Source organism: Schistocerca americana, chromosome X (genome assembly GCF_021461395.2).
Source record: "Schistocerca americana isolate TAMUIC-IGC-003095 chromosome X, iqSchAmer2.1, whole genome shotgun sequence".
Taxonomy (NCBI): Eukaryota; Metazoa; Arthropoda; class Insecta; order Orthoptera; family Acrididae; genus Schistocerca; species Schistocerca americana.
In genome coordinates, this window is record NC_060130.1 from 482,353,236 (window position 1) to 482,368,710 (window position 15,475).

Here is a 15,475-nt window from a genome sequence, read left to right on the forward strand (position 1 = left end):
TGTTCGGACTGTTGTATCACTGTTCACAGTAATACTGCTGTTTTCTTGGTAGTGTACTTGCACACAGAAGTCCTGGTTTAGTGTTGTATAATCACACACCTCCATTTTGTTAGAAATCATAGCAAAGTCCCATTTTCTATCCTGGTCCATATGGTAACACTTTGCTATACAGAGTTGCTGAAGTATCACAGGTAGCTCATCCTGGAGAATTTACCACATACATAACATTTAAATACATCATATACATTCCCTTCTGTAACATTTATTTATTTATCCTGTGGATCACATATTGTACAAAGTACGCATGATATAGGACAAGTCATTTTTCTTAACAAATATGTAGTTTGGAGAGAAAAAATAGGCAATGGACTGCCATTTAAAAAAATGTGTGCAAAATTGTTCGTTGATGAATATAGTAACTTCACATACAGAGAATACAAACAATTTACATGGGGAACTAAGAAACATGTAGGCAATGTAGTGCTACTTTAAATTTACACAAATAATCACTGAGATTACAGAATAGTGAAAATGTCAACTGGAAACACAACAGAAGGACAATGTCATTTAAAAACTACATTAAACATGAAATTAACATTGAGATTTCACAGACAATTAAGTTTTAATACTAATAGAATGTGTACTTGTACATTCAAAAGCGAGTTGAAAAATTTTGGGAAGTGAAACTGAAACATAGTTGTGTATAGTAGAAATTAGGTTATTATTTTGCCTACAGAATGTTTTACTCTAATCACAGTATTTTACAAAGGAACTTTATAATTTTTCATTTCCAGGAATTCTTGTACTGAATAGAAACAGTGCTTTGTCAGAAATGCCTTTAGTTTATTTTTAAATATTGGATCTGGAGCAGATTTTATTTGTTCTGGAATTTTATTGTGTAATACGACACCCAGATGAGTTATATATTTTTGGTATGATGATGTCCTTGAAAAAATTTGATGGATATTAGATTGCCCTGTGGTATAATGAGCACGTATATCATTGTTTCGGATTAATTTGCCCGTTCTTGAGAGGTATTCCCTGGTGAATAGGATTGTTTCTTGAATGAATAGGGATGGGATGCTTAGAACATTAAGTTTTACAAATTGACATTTACAGGATTCCAGCTTTTTGAGGCCACAGATTATCCTCAGTGCTCTTTTTTGTAGTTTAAATATATTTGTGCTGTGAGTTGAATTTCCCCAAAAGATGATTCCATAGCAGAGCAATGAGTGGAACTGCGCATGGTGTGGATTTACTTGTAGTAGATTTTAGTATTCTTAGTCCATAGCACAATGATGAGAGTTTCTTTGATAAGTTGTTTATATGTGTGTCCCATTTTAAATTTTGTTGGACCCATAGACCCAAAAATTTTGTTGCATTTACATTTTCAATTTTATTGTTATTTAACTTTACTTGGATAGTTTTTTGACTGGATGTGGGAATTAGATGGAAGTTGATACATACAGTTTTCCCACTATTAACAATTAGGCCATTTTTGTTAAACCACTCAAAGTTTTTCCATAGAGTTATCAGATATTGTCTGAAGGGATTCAGGGCTAGATACAGTCAACACTATGCTTGTATCATCAGCAAACAGGATAGTTTTTTGTGGGGTTCAACAAGATCATCTATGTAAATGAGGAAAAGTAATGGCCCTAGAACAGAACCCTGGGGAACACCATATCTTATTGTTCTTTCCTCCGAGAGGAAAACTGTGTTATTTATTTTATTCTGTACATTAATATTGTATTGAAGTGATACCTTCTGCCTGCGGTTTTGTAGGTAAGAGCATAGCCAGTTGTGAGCCACACCTCTTATTCCTCTTCTTTCCAATTTAGCAAGCAGTATTTTATGATCTAGTACGTCAGAGGCTTTAGAGAGATCTAAGAAGATACCTGCAGCTATATTATGTTGGTCAATTGATTTCAGTATGTGGTCCAACAGTTGAAAAATTGCTGTCTGGGTGGATAAAAATTTACTAAAACCATGTTGTTGAATGCTGATTGGTGCGTGGCTTTTTATGAAATTTATAAGCCTGTCATAAAAAAGTTTTTCCAGGATTTTTGAAAAGATGCTTAATATGGATAATGGTCTATAACTGGATACTAAATCAGGGGAACCTTTCTTTAGTAATGGTGAGACTTTAGCTATTTTGAGAGCATCTGGAAAAATGCCAGTTTTTAATGATTGGTTGTAGATGGTTGATAATGGCTTTACTATATGGGGAGCACACACCTTTAATATGAGGTCAGGTACTTCATCATAGCCACTAGAGATTTTATTGCGTAACAATTATATTATGTTCATAATTTCATCAGGGTTTGTTTCATAAACAAACATTGTAGCATTAGTGCTGTTTGAGGTATTGGTGGAATTGAAGAACGATACCTTGCAGTTTGCCTGAATGAGATCTTCTGCTAATGAGGTGAAATATTCATTGAACTTGTTTACAACTGTGTATGGATCTGTGACCTTAGAGTCATTAAGTGTTACAGAAATGTTTTCCTTTTTTGGTGTTGAACTACAAGTTTCTTTTTTAATAACTTTCCACATAGCTTTCATTTTGTTTGAAGAGTTTCTTGTGAAATTGTCATTCCATAAAAGTTTTGCCTGTCTAATCACTCTAAGATAAGTTTTTTTGTAGGCTTTACAATATTCAGAAAATTCTTCAGTGACTATGTATTTTTTGGAGCAATATTGGAGAAATCTGTTTCTCTCACTAGAAATTTTGATTCCTTTTGTTACCCACGACTTTCTATTTTGATTGCTTGAAGTTTTTGTTTTAAAAGGAAATGCTGTATTAAAGTAATAAAGGATGGTGTTATGGAAGCTTAAGAACATATTATCAACAGTTGTTTGCATGTAAACACTGTCCCAATTTTCCTTAGCTAATAGGAAGTTAAAAATCCTAATATTGCCATCTGAAAAGTTTCTTCTTTGAAATACTTTTTTGGGGCTGATTTTACTGTTTTCCGTGTCAACGCTCAGTAGCTGAGCATCATGGTCACTGTATCCCATGCTCAGTACTTCGCCAGTGAATTTGTAACCAGTATCAGTTATGAAGATTTGATCAATTATTGAATCAGTATGCTCTGTTGATCTTGTTGGAGAGTGTATTGTGGGGATCATATTAAAGGATTTGCTCATGTTTAACAAATCAAGTTTAGCATTACTGTTTTTTGATAAATCAATGTTAAAATCACCACAAAGTATTATTCTCATATTTAATGAGCTGACACTATTCAGCAGAACTTCTAATTTGGTCATAAAATTTGGAATATTACTACTTGGTGCTCTGTATACATTTATAATTATATAGTTTAGTTCAGGCAGCTTAACCATAGAAACCTCAAATTCCTTATCTTCAGATATGCAATCTGTTCATTTAGGCCTACCTCACTGAATTTTATCTGGTCCTTTACAAATATAGCAGTACCGCCATGTGTGGAGAAATTCCTACAATAGAAGCTTGTTAATGAGTACCTTGGAATAGAGGTTGACTGAATTTCTTCTTTAGACAGCCAGTGTTCGGTAATACATATTACATCTGGATTTATTTGAGACTGAAGTAACACTTCCAGCATTTGAATCTTATTTCTGAATGACTGGACATTATAGTGTAATACAAGAAATGATGAACTTTGTGACTTTTCAGTTAAGGGTTTAATTAATTTCTTTTCTAAAGGTATTTCTGACACAGCACTTACACTAAAAAATTGGCCGAGATTTTATTTTTGTGTGTGGCTTCTTGCACGCAATTTTCAGTAGCAGAGATGGTTTTGAGTGGTTGACACAGTTCTGCTTCCATCAAAGCTTCTGTTTTTGGCCTAAACCATTTTGTAATTTGTGGTTGTTTGTCGATCTTGATACTTGGGGCTGATTTCTTCAGGATATGATTTCAGAGGTTTTCTGCTATTTGGTCATTTCCTAACATATTTAAATGTAGTCCATGAGCGGTATGAAATCTTTTTCCTAAATTGTATGTATCAATCATCTCTACGTTATGAAATGTAGAACATATTTCTGATATCAGTTTGTTTGCAATGCAAATTTCTTGGTTGACACAGGACCAGGAAGGCAAATCATAATGATGAGGAATGTTAACAACGAGTACATTTGTATGTAATAGGTTGTTTAAGCATTCCTTCATTTCTTTTGCAAACCCTTTTGTTTCATTCCTATATATATCGTTTGAACCACCTAGAAGCACGACAAAATCACAATTACTTAAGTGAGATACATCAGTAGAGTTTGTTAGTTTATTTACCTCACAAAACTGCGCTCCTGGCTTCACAAAACCTGTTACCATTAAATTACATTTATCTTTCAATAGTGCTGAAATTCCACATCCATGACTGTCACCAAGCACACAAATTTTTTTGTTCATCACAGTTTTGGGGCTAGAAGGTTTTGAAACGTGTTTTTGCTGTGTAGATATATTCTGTTTTTGATAACTATGAACCTGTGTTAACTTTGCGGTCTTGGGAGCAAGTTTATTGTATGCAGCAGAAGTTTGTTTTTCACAATGACCATCGTTTTGTAGTAGGATATCGAATTTGTTTTTTTGAGCTATTACTGAAGAAGAAACACTATTTACGATATCTGCACACTTTATTTTACACGGACTCTGTTGTGTAGGTTCCACATTTACATACTGCCCCCTTCTTGTTCTTAACAGTCCACTAATACACAGTTGTGCCTCCTCTGGTGGGAACCTGATACATGTGCTGCCTGCATCCATAAAATGTGAGAAATAAGACATGTGCAAGTTTGAACACGTCTAGTCTCAACTTGTCTGAGACATTGCTGAGTAAGTGTATGTATAAATTGCAGCACAGCCCCCCTTGATGTCAAATGCATGCAGTGAGAGGGAGGTGAAGGGGGTGAGAGTAGACAGCATACATGTGTCATATATTTATGTATATTTCAAATGTAAACTGGAAGACTTAGCTTTTCTTGTGTGTGTAGCATGTGATTGTAAATAAACATGATCATTAAATGTGTTTGTGTGCTGGCCCTCATAACATCTACATTCAATTTTTTTTCCCTAAAATCCATAAAACTGTTGTGTTTATTTTGTAATGTCTGAGGGCATGCTGAAAATAATGCCTCCAAATTTTTTATGTGGAAATTCTTGAAGCTTTTTAAATAAACCAAACTTTATTAACACGCTACATATTTACTCTTCATGTTTACATATTTATTTCTCAATATAGTGACCCTTGCAATGAAAAAATTTCTCCTGATGAGATACCAGTTTGTTAAGACCATCACTACAGAATTTTTTGATTTTTAATGGAGCCACAACCTCATACCTGCTTGCACCACATCAGTGTAAACGTGATGTCCTCGAAGGTGTTATTTAAGTCCACTCTACACTCTGTCACACATTTGAGGATAGCACCACTGTTTCCTTCATTGTGAGCACGTACAATCCACTATCACACATTACTGAAGCTGATACAATCATTATCATACACAGCTTTGATTATTCTATTGATTTCAGTCAAAGGCACATTGTCTACAATAAGAAACTTGATTACAGCATGCTGTTTCTCACACACTGACATAGTTGTGTTACACATCACAATGTTACACGCTACAATTCAGAACCCTATAGTGGCACAAGGCTGCAACTTGTGTCAGTGATGTGGGGAAATTGGTGACATATAATACCACAACCAATATTAAGAACTGAATAAAAAATTCGGAGGCATTACTTTTCAGCACGACCTCATATTTGCTACTTTCTCAGTTTTTCCATTAATTATTTCTTGTAAGATTTACTTAGTCACCAGTGTACCTGCTGGACATTAGACTCATTGTTCCCTCTCTTTTAACTTTTTTTTCTGTTCTGAAATTTTATTTTATTCTTTAATTAGCTTTTTCACCATTTGCCCTTAGGTACAGCTTTGCTTACTTTGTTTGTGATAAACAGAAATGGGTCTGATTTTCCATTTTAGATATTGCTGCACATTCTTACAATTCATTGCTATTTATTTCTCTATCTCTATATAAAATTATGTTTGATCTATCAGTTCCTAGAAATGTTCGCTACTTTATTTAGTGTTGTCAAAATGTTTGGTATTATTTTACATTTCTTTTCAGGCAGCAGTTGTACACATATAAAGTATCACATATTGATCAGGGAGTTCCTATATTTACCTGTTTTTGCCTTTTTTGGGCATCTGATAACATGAATTCCTTTGACGTGAACAAATACTGGACATCAGTTATTTAAATTTTAATTCCTAATTAAGTATTAGCCTTCAATATGTCTAAACATGTGCTGTCCATGGGTGTGTTGCCTTGCTTGTGTTTTAGTTTACATATGTCTTCTACAGTATTTGTTAACACCTGTGAATGTCTTAACCTATCCTCCATACTTAATCCACCCCCTGTTTATTTTCTAATCCTCACCACATTTCTTTTGCTTGTGCATATACTTCTATGATTTCTTAACTTGGAGACTAAACTGTTTGTAATTTATTCTCTGGTGATCATATTTACCACAGCATGTACTTCAGAGACAGAAATGTAGAGTTCCCTAATTTGTGTTTCAATGTGAGTTGGTTTTGGCATCTTCTATCACCTTTAATTCCATTGTAAGTTAGTTATGTGACTGGTAGTCTTTCAAAGATTTCTTGCTGTAATCCTGTCAAAGTCTTTACTATTTTTGTAATTTTTTATTATAGTTAATTTTTGTGACCTGTTAATACTTTTTTAAATTTCCATAAAGCAGTTTTATATAAATTCAGTGTCTGCTTTTGAGCAAACTTTATAATTTCTTATGATTAGTGTTGCAGCCTATAGGTGACCATCATACATGTTGTGGTTCATATAGCTAATGGTATCACTGATCATTACACAAAAATCTATTGATGTCTCAATAAATCTTATCAGAAAGGCTAATAGTATAATCTGCACATGTCAGATGAAAAAAATCACAGTCAAAAATCAGAAGAGAATTGTTTACAGTGGAGACATTGTTTGGGGAGCAACAGAGAGCTTGACTTGTCAGTTCACAGAACTGAGAGACTAGAGAAGTTACTGAGTTATCTTTAATTATCGTTTCCTAGAAACTGTGGATAAATCAGAATTTCTCTTCCTTCTCCAATAGGTCAATATGTTTTGTGACTCTTTTTAGAATTTTTTTTAATGGTTAAACCTCTCAATGATAAAAGAAGTCTCTTTTGTAATATCTGATACTGGAATTGTATGAGCACATTTATAACATTTTTTTGCTTATGAAACAAACCCACTCCAAGAAGTATTACTCATACTGGGATCATTCTCAGCTCATCTACTAACCTTACATGGTAAGACTGCAAGAGGGATGAACACTACTCAACAACTGATCAAACTGGAATTTTGTAAACTTCCTCTTTCTGGAATTGATTCTGTTTTGTTAAGATTCCTTCAGCCAACAACATTCTTAAATTTTAACTCTTAATTCTTAATTCTTCCTTATACTATGCCTGCATCCAATGCACTGCAGCATGTATCATATTTTTGTCCAAGGCCACATGTAGGATTTGTTTCATGTATTCACCTAGCACATCCATTTCCAGTCCAGATATGTTGTATCCTATCTCAGCAAGACAGGTTGCGCTGGAAATTAATTGCATCATCTTTAACTCTGCTACAACTACTGCATTGTCTTTTGTCTTGGTCTGAACAGCACCTGGCTGCCCATCAGTATCAGTGTAAATGAACAGCTCTGAAAGACAAATTAGATTACCCTGTGGCTGCGGCCAAACTTCCCTGCATGGGGCCTCCCGGCCAACAATACCATACGATCATTTCATTTTTTTTTTTTTTTTCTCAGACAATGTAGTTCTGAGTGTGAAGATGTATATTTTTATGTAGAATGCAGCATCATAAGCTGAGTTACTGTGTACACACTTTTATTTGTATAGACAGTAACAAACATATCCACTATGTTACTACTCATTATCTTTCACTTTCTCCAACCAGGATTTCCCACTGTTGTATTAGAAATTGACAAGTTTTTGGTTTTTCAGTTCTGCTGTTTAGTTGGCATAAATCTAATAACAAAAGCTTAATAGACAATTCCAACAGTTTTTGATACAGCATCGTGGATGCTGGCTTCATGTGCAGATGCTCCCAACATTCCCAGAAGCTAAATATTTCCATGATTCATAGGATGCTGGGAGCAAAACTAATAACTTTGTAACCTCATAATAAAAATATTTTTACATCTTATATTGAGGAAAAATGTATCATGATTGATTTAAAACTGAATTTTCTTATTAACTGTAACACTGGGAGTAAATCTGCATGAATGTATATGAAAGGCATTTGAAATAAGTACTACAACACATTTTTCTATTAAATGGATGCTATGCCTCAGTGGTACTAAGTAGGAGGGTAGAAAAGGGGGGATGGGAGATAATGAGATGAACCAGTAGCTTGTTTTAACTCAAATAAACATGTGTAAAAATTCCACTCATCCAACAACAGTGATGTAATATCTGCTGTGACTTCAGACCAGTCATACATGTCCCTTAGCATGTCTTACAACTTATCCATTAATTTCACCTTTTTCTATGTTTTGACCATGCACTGAATCAAACTTTGTACTGATAATTTTTGTGTTCAGTTATCTGAAGTTATCTGGCGAACACACCATGTGTAGGAGTTATGTTGTTCCATACTGAAGAGTTGGTTACTGATGAACAGTTACCCATCCATTGTCATTCTCAAGCTTTGCCTCAGCAAATGATTTGCTTAACTGTGGCTGGTATGTTCACTTTAAAATAGGAGTTAAGTATCTCTCTTATACACTTTCATTAATACTGCATTTAACCCCAGAAGGAATTGTTTTACATGAATTGAAATAGGCACAGTACACTGTCAATATAGTGGCCTGAAAAGAATGTTGTGCTTCCAGTCACAACAGCCTTTTCCTATAGTATACTTGGCCAGTGCTCATAGGGCTAGTGATGTAGCATAATGATAGGATCTCTCAGTTGAGCTAAATGTATTGTGGTGTAGAATATTGGGAGATGGCAACAAGGTACCGTCAGTAACAGAATATTATGTGGAAAATGATGGAATGTTGCAGAAGGTAATGTTTCTGAGATGGTACATTCAGAAATATTGGTACAGTTTATTCCTAAAAATTAGAGACTTTGATCCTCATATTTGGTTTAGCAAACTTATTTCTTCATTGTCAGTTCAGTGGACGTGTCATGGGCCTTTCATATGTGGGATGACAGACAAAATTCCTCAGCCTGTCATTTAGATGGTTGTGGTTTATTAACATTACATAGTACATGCAGTTTTTATATTTTATGCTACAAATAATAGCACCAAGAAACAATGGTTCATTTATCTGACAGAGAAGAGAGTGGAAGTGACGACTGTGAACTAAACACTTACAGTAGTACTTGTATATTAATTATTGTTATCTAAAGAAGATGCTTCTGACAGTGGCAGAAATATGATATCAATATGAGGAAAATGGCTTTGCACCTATTCTTTGGCAATACTCAATGAGATATTTTCATATACAGTATGTTTATCTGTAATGATATGACTTGGCATGGGTGGTGCGACAATTGCTGGTACTGATGCTGGTAGCATGACTATGATCTTTGAAAGATGAACAATGAGTTTTATAGTTTTCATGTACTTAAAGTGGAAGAAACATCAGTCATATTGCCATTCTCAGCAACCTACATTATTTTTATGTTATGATGAGAAGAAATTTATTTATTCATAGCATTTTAACCTGTGTTGAAATTTACTGATTATTCCTTGATACCTTCTTGTGTTGGTGAGAAGTGTGAATGCCAGTTATAGTCCTTGGTGGTTGTTTGTACACTCAGAGACTTTCAATTTACAAAGTGATCATAGAAAAATTAAGCTAAGCAGGAGGAAGTGATTTCTGTCTGTTACGTATTTTGCTACAGATGTACATTTAATATGTAGATATTGTCATATCTTGTTGAATAATTCTTATGCATTCAGTTATCTGTATACTTAATATTTGCACACTTTTTGTTCTCTTTTTGCCTCCACACATTCTTTATCCTTAGCATTTTTCTCAATGGCTATCCGGTTTGCCCAACTTAAGGATATGTATGTGTTGTTGACTGTTGTGTGCTTAATAGCTTAGTTTTATGTTATGAGATATTATTACATTTGGTGATATAGAGTTAAATTATGTTACTTAACTGAACTGGTCTTTCATTTCAGAATCATTATTTTAAACATAACATATCCACACATTTTGTTTCATTCTGTTTTGCAATGACGTACCATATTGCATGTTGCACCATTTTGCCACTGATCCAGCAGAGACTCTTGTTTACCAGGCACCCCACCAGCTGTTGACATGTATTATGTTTGTGAACATAGTGTATTGAACACAGTATAAAAAGTTGGGAAAATTCTCTTGGAAAAGCTTGATGTTTATTTATGTTAAAAACCAAAGAATATTTGGAAGTATGATGCATCTTTCAACTAATTGCATTGCATGAAATTTGAATGTGTGCATTCAGTTTTGTTCTATTTTGCTTCTTTGGATCACTATTACACAGACAAACACATCATCAGTACCTACAATTACTGCAATACCATGTAATGTTTGTATAACATTTGCCATTAAATCTAATCAAAGTAAAAAGGAAAGAAAATGATGTTTACTGTTTCAGACCTGATGGTGTTGGAACTGTGACCCATGAAGAAAAGGAGAAATTCCAGGAGATTAAAGAAAGACTTAGAATTTTGCTGGAAAATCAAATTACTAACTTCAGGTACATAATGTAATTTTAGATAGTAGACGTTTGTAAATAAAAAATAGTTAAAATGATGAGCACATTTACAATTAATGACACTATCAACTCATTATGTTAGTTTGCAGCAAACAGCAAAAAACGAAAAACATTATTTTGCTTAGATTATCATACCAAATTAAACTCTTTTCACTTGTCTTGAAAGACATAATATTTACTATGTAGCCATTTCTACACATATAGTATGCATTAGTGATACATATTTTGCCACAATAGCTCATATGGTTATTAGTAATATATACTATACATTTTTACACTCAATACAGATACTAAATGTCTTCTATCAGATTTTTCTCTTGAAATCTATAATGGTGTGATGTATTTAATTAAAACATGCACTTGCAATTTATTCAAACTGAATACAAAATTTGAAAGTGAAAAATTTAATGTAACTGTTCATATGGCCAAAAAGACTACATACATATCATTTACTCAACAGGTTCTATTAGGGCTGAGATAATTACTTAGCTAATAGAAGAGAAAAGAGCAATATTATGAGTATGAGCTGCTCAATTTCTGAGAAGATAGGCATATATGATTTTTCACAGAAATGCTGTGAAAGTTACAAAAGCCACAAGTCATTTATCAGATTTTTCTCTTTCCATGTTTAATTAAAAACTTGAAGAAGCCAAATTTTGTTGATAACTGTACAGCCAGAGATTATATATTGCGTATAGGTTATTCACCTACGAGATATGATTTAATACGTAAAAATCAGAGATAAATAATAGATTACATTAATTCCTGTTTAAATCATTGTCTATTGAAACCCATGTACAGTGTTTTATTTTTACAGTGTTATCTTTACTTAATACCTTGAAGTGGAGAAGAATATCCAGGTTTCCTCAATATTTTGTTGTGAGATACTCACAACAGTATTATTTGCTGTAATCATTTCTTTTCCAGGTATGCAGCTAAAGATCTGTGAATTACATGTCAGATTGTAATTTTTCTAATTCTGCTATTGTGAGGGAGAGAATGTAATGTTTTGCCTTGTGTTATTGTCCTGTGAAGATAAGCCTTTATTTGTTTGTGTTTCCCTAACATGTGTCAACAAATGTGTGAGAATAGACACTTGGTTGTTAAAGAATCTAGTATTTCATTTACAGCTAAACAAATGCCTCTCTGTAGGCCAATACATATATCTGCATGTATGCCTACATCAAAACCCATAGATATATACAAATCAAACAAAGGACATAATGGGCAGAATGCAAGGACATAGAAAAGTATACTTATCAAATGAGCATATGGATAAAGTCCTTCTTCAGAGAACTAGAATATCTTGTTAGTGCAAAATATGTAATTGGTTGCAGCAGAAGCAATTGGAACCAGTGCTCTGATCCAGCAAGTAAGGAGTGTGTGAGAGGACCAGTGAAGCAACTTAAATCAGTTGATAAAAGCAAGTCTTCTGGTCCAGACTGTATATAAATTAGGTTCCTTTCAGAGTATGCCAGTGCAATAGCTCCATACTTAACAACCATAAACAACCTTGGTTTGACAAAAGACCCATACCCAAAGACTGGAAAAATGCACAGGTCACACCAATATTCAAGAAAGGCAGCAGGAGTAATCCACAAAACTACAGGCCCATATCATTAACAAGGATATGCATCAGGATTTTGGATCATATATTGTGTTAGAACATTATGAATTACCTTGAAGAAAATGGTCTATTGACACACTGTCAACATGGAAATAGAAAACTTTGTTCTTGTGAAACACAACTAGCTCTTTACTCACATAAAGTTTTGAGGGCTATTGACAAAGGATTTCAGCTTCCGTATTTCTGGATTTTCGGAAGGCTTATTCCATGCTTATGGAATATTGTCTCAGTTATGTGACTGGATTATTGATTTCCTGTCAAAGAGATCACAGTTTGCAGTAATTGACAGAAAGTCATCGAGTAAAATAGATGTGATTTCTGGCATTCCCCAAGATAGTGTTATAAGCCCTTTGCTGTTCCTTATCAATATAAATGATGAGGGAGATAATTTGAGCAGCCAACTTCGGTTGTTCGCAAATGACACTGTTGTTTACCAACTAGTGAAGACATCAGAAGATTAAAACAAATCGCAAAACTATTTAGTAAAGATATCTGTATGGTGCAAAAATTGGCAATTGACCTTAAATAACAAAAAGTGTGAGGTCATCCACGTGAGTACTGAGAGGAATCCATTAAACTTCAGTTATATGATAAAACAGGCAAATCTACAGGCCTTAAGTTCAACTTAATACCTGGGAATTACAATTATGTACAACTTAAATTGGAAGGAACACATAGAAAATCTTGTGGGGGAAGGCTAACCAAAGATTGCATTTTATTGGCAGGACACTTAGAAAATGTAACAGATCTACTAAGGAGACTGCCTACACTATGCTTGTCCATCCTCTTTTAGAATACTGCTGCACAGTGTGACATCATTGCCAGATAGGATTAACAGAGCACATCAAAAAAGTTCAAAGAAGGGCAGCACATTTTGTATTATCTCAAAATATGGGAGAGAGTGTCACTGAAATGATATGGGATTTGCAGTGGAGATCATTAAAACAAAGGCAATTTTTGTTGTGGTAGAATCTTCTCAGAAAATTCCAATCACCATATTTCTTCTCTGAATGTGAAAATATTTTGTTGATGCCAAACTTCACAGGGAGAAATGATCTCCATGATAAAATAAAGGAAATCAGAGCTTATACGGAAAGATATAGGTGTTTGTTCTTTCCACGCACTACACAAGTTTGGGATAACAGAGAATTGTGAAGATGGTTTGATGATCTCTCTGCCAGGCACTTAAATGTGATTTGTGGGGTATCCGTGTAGATGTAGATGTAGATGGACAATGGTAGAAATAATTGCAGACTGGAAGAAAAATATGAGGACAAGAAGATGCAGCTGGACTAGAATAGTGTAGGAAGTCCCAAAGGAAATGTAAACCTTTTATTTGGAAAGTAGAGTAGACTGGGCATAGTCTTGAGATAGATACAGTGCAGGTGTTAGCAGATTGAAAAATATGTCATGGTTGTACAGTACCATACATCATTTCAACAAATGAACTACATTTTCCACAATGGCTTTAACTATCTTGCATCCCAGCCAAAGCAATATTCTGTTGTTTACTTAGGCTGCACTAAGTCCTGCCGCATTAATACATGGCTTTAACTATCTTGCATCCCAGCCAAAGCAATATTCTGTTGTTTACTTAGGCTGCACTAAGTCCTTGCGCATTAATACATGCACCACTTCCTGCTATAGGCCTATCACTGGCAGTCCATACAGCCTTAAAGCAGAGCCTCTAGTGATATCAGATATGTTAAATACCAGCTTAACTGCAGTTCTACAGTGTAATATGTTCTTCATATCATGAACCAGCTTTTAGCCTGGATGAATGCCAGGTGCAAAATTGTGTCAAAGTGTCTACTGGATAACCACAGCATGGTGGTAAGCAAAATGTTGTTGAGTTCAAAATCTGGGTTCTCCACTTTTGTCTCTACCTCTTCTCCTGTTCCCACCACATTCCATCCTCTTACATTACATCCACATAAAATTCCCCCTTAATTACAAGGGTTGTCCATAAAGTAATGCACCACATCTTTTTTCTTCAACAGGTCTTTATTGAACATCATGAGAATTGCACACACAGAGAATGGTATTTCATGTACACACCCTATTTTTCCACATAATCTCCATCCTGTTCTATGGCCTTCCTCCAGCATGAAACAAGGGCGTGTATGCCCTGCCAGTACCAATCCTTGTCCTGGTAGTGGAGTCAGTGCTTCACTGTGTGAATCACTTCCTGATCATATTCAAACTGTCTTCCACAAATGGCATCCTTTAATGGCCCAAACAAGGGGAAGTCTGAGGGGGCTAGGTCAGGTGTGTCAGATGTGACAGCCGTGAATAGACTCCCTGACCGCTGCAAATCGTGGAGCTCCGCCGAACTGCCTTCTGATGACCTCACTCTCTGTGCCCAGTGAATAACTGTACTTCTGTCACAGCAGATGCTCCATAGACTTTGTGCAGGCATGTGAACAGTCCAACAGTTTCTTTCTTTGCAGTGAGAAATTCAATGACAGCACATTGCTTGTAATGTATGTTAACCTACAGATGCCAATTAGAAATTGTCCTGCAGCTACGCTATGTGTCAGAAGTGATGGAAACTTGGCACACTCACTCAGAAGACTTCAAATAATATATACATAATGATTCACATCTGAGCTGAGAAGAAAAACATGCAGTGTGTTACTTTCTGGGCTCCCTCGTACCTTTCTAAATTTTGTGTGTCTTTCCTTCTTTCATTTTTCATATCTTTCTTTTCTCCCATGAACCATGGACCTTGCCGTTGGTGTGGAGGCTTGCGTGCCTCAGCGATACAGATGGCCGTATCGTTGGTGCATCCACACTGGAGGGGTATATGTTGAGAGGCCAGACAAACATGTTGTTACTGAATAGGGGCAGCAGCCTATTCAGTAGTTGCAGGGGCAACAGTCTGGATGATTGACTGATCTGGCCTTGTAACACTAACAAAAATGGCCTTGCTGTGCTGGTACTGCGAACAGCTGAAAGCAAGGGGAAACTAGAGCCGTAATTTTTCCTGAGGGCATGCAGCTTTACTGTATGGTTAAATGATGATGGCATTCTCTTGGGTGAA

The 15,475-nt window shown here is 35.1% G+C and overlaps 1 protein-coding gene across 1 annotated transcript in view; it reads left to right on the forward strand.

Moving 5' to 3' along the window:
- The window catches only part of LOC124555630 (calcium-dependent secretion activator-like), a 1,496,314-nt gene that overhangs the window by 1,083,114 nt on the left and 397,725 nt on the right, over nt 1-15,475 (forward strand). The window contains exon 21 of the mRNA XM_047129606.1: nt 10,686-10,787. Coding sequence (XP_046985562.1) covers nt 10,686-10,787 — 102 coding nt within the window. The remainder of the gene's footprint in view (nt 1-10,685; nt 10,788-15,475) is intronic.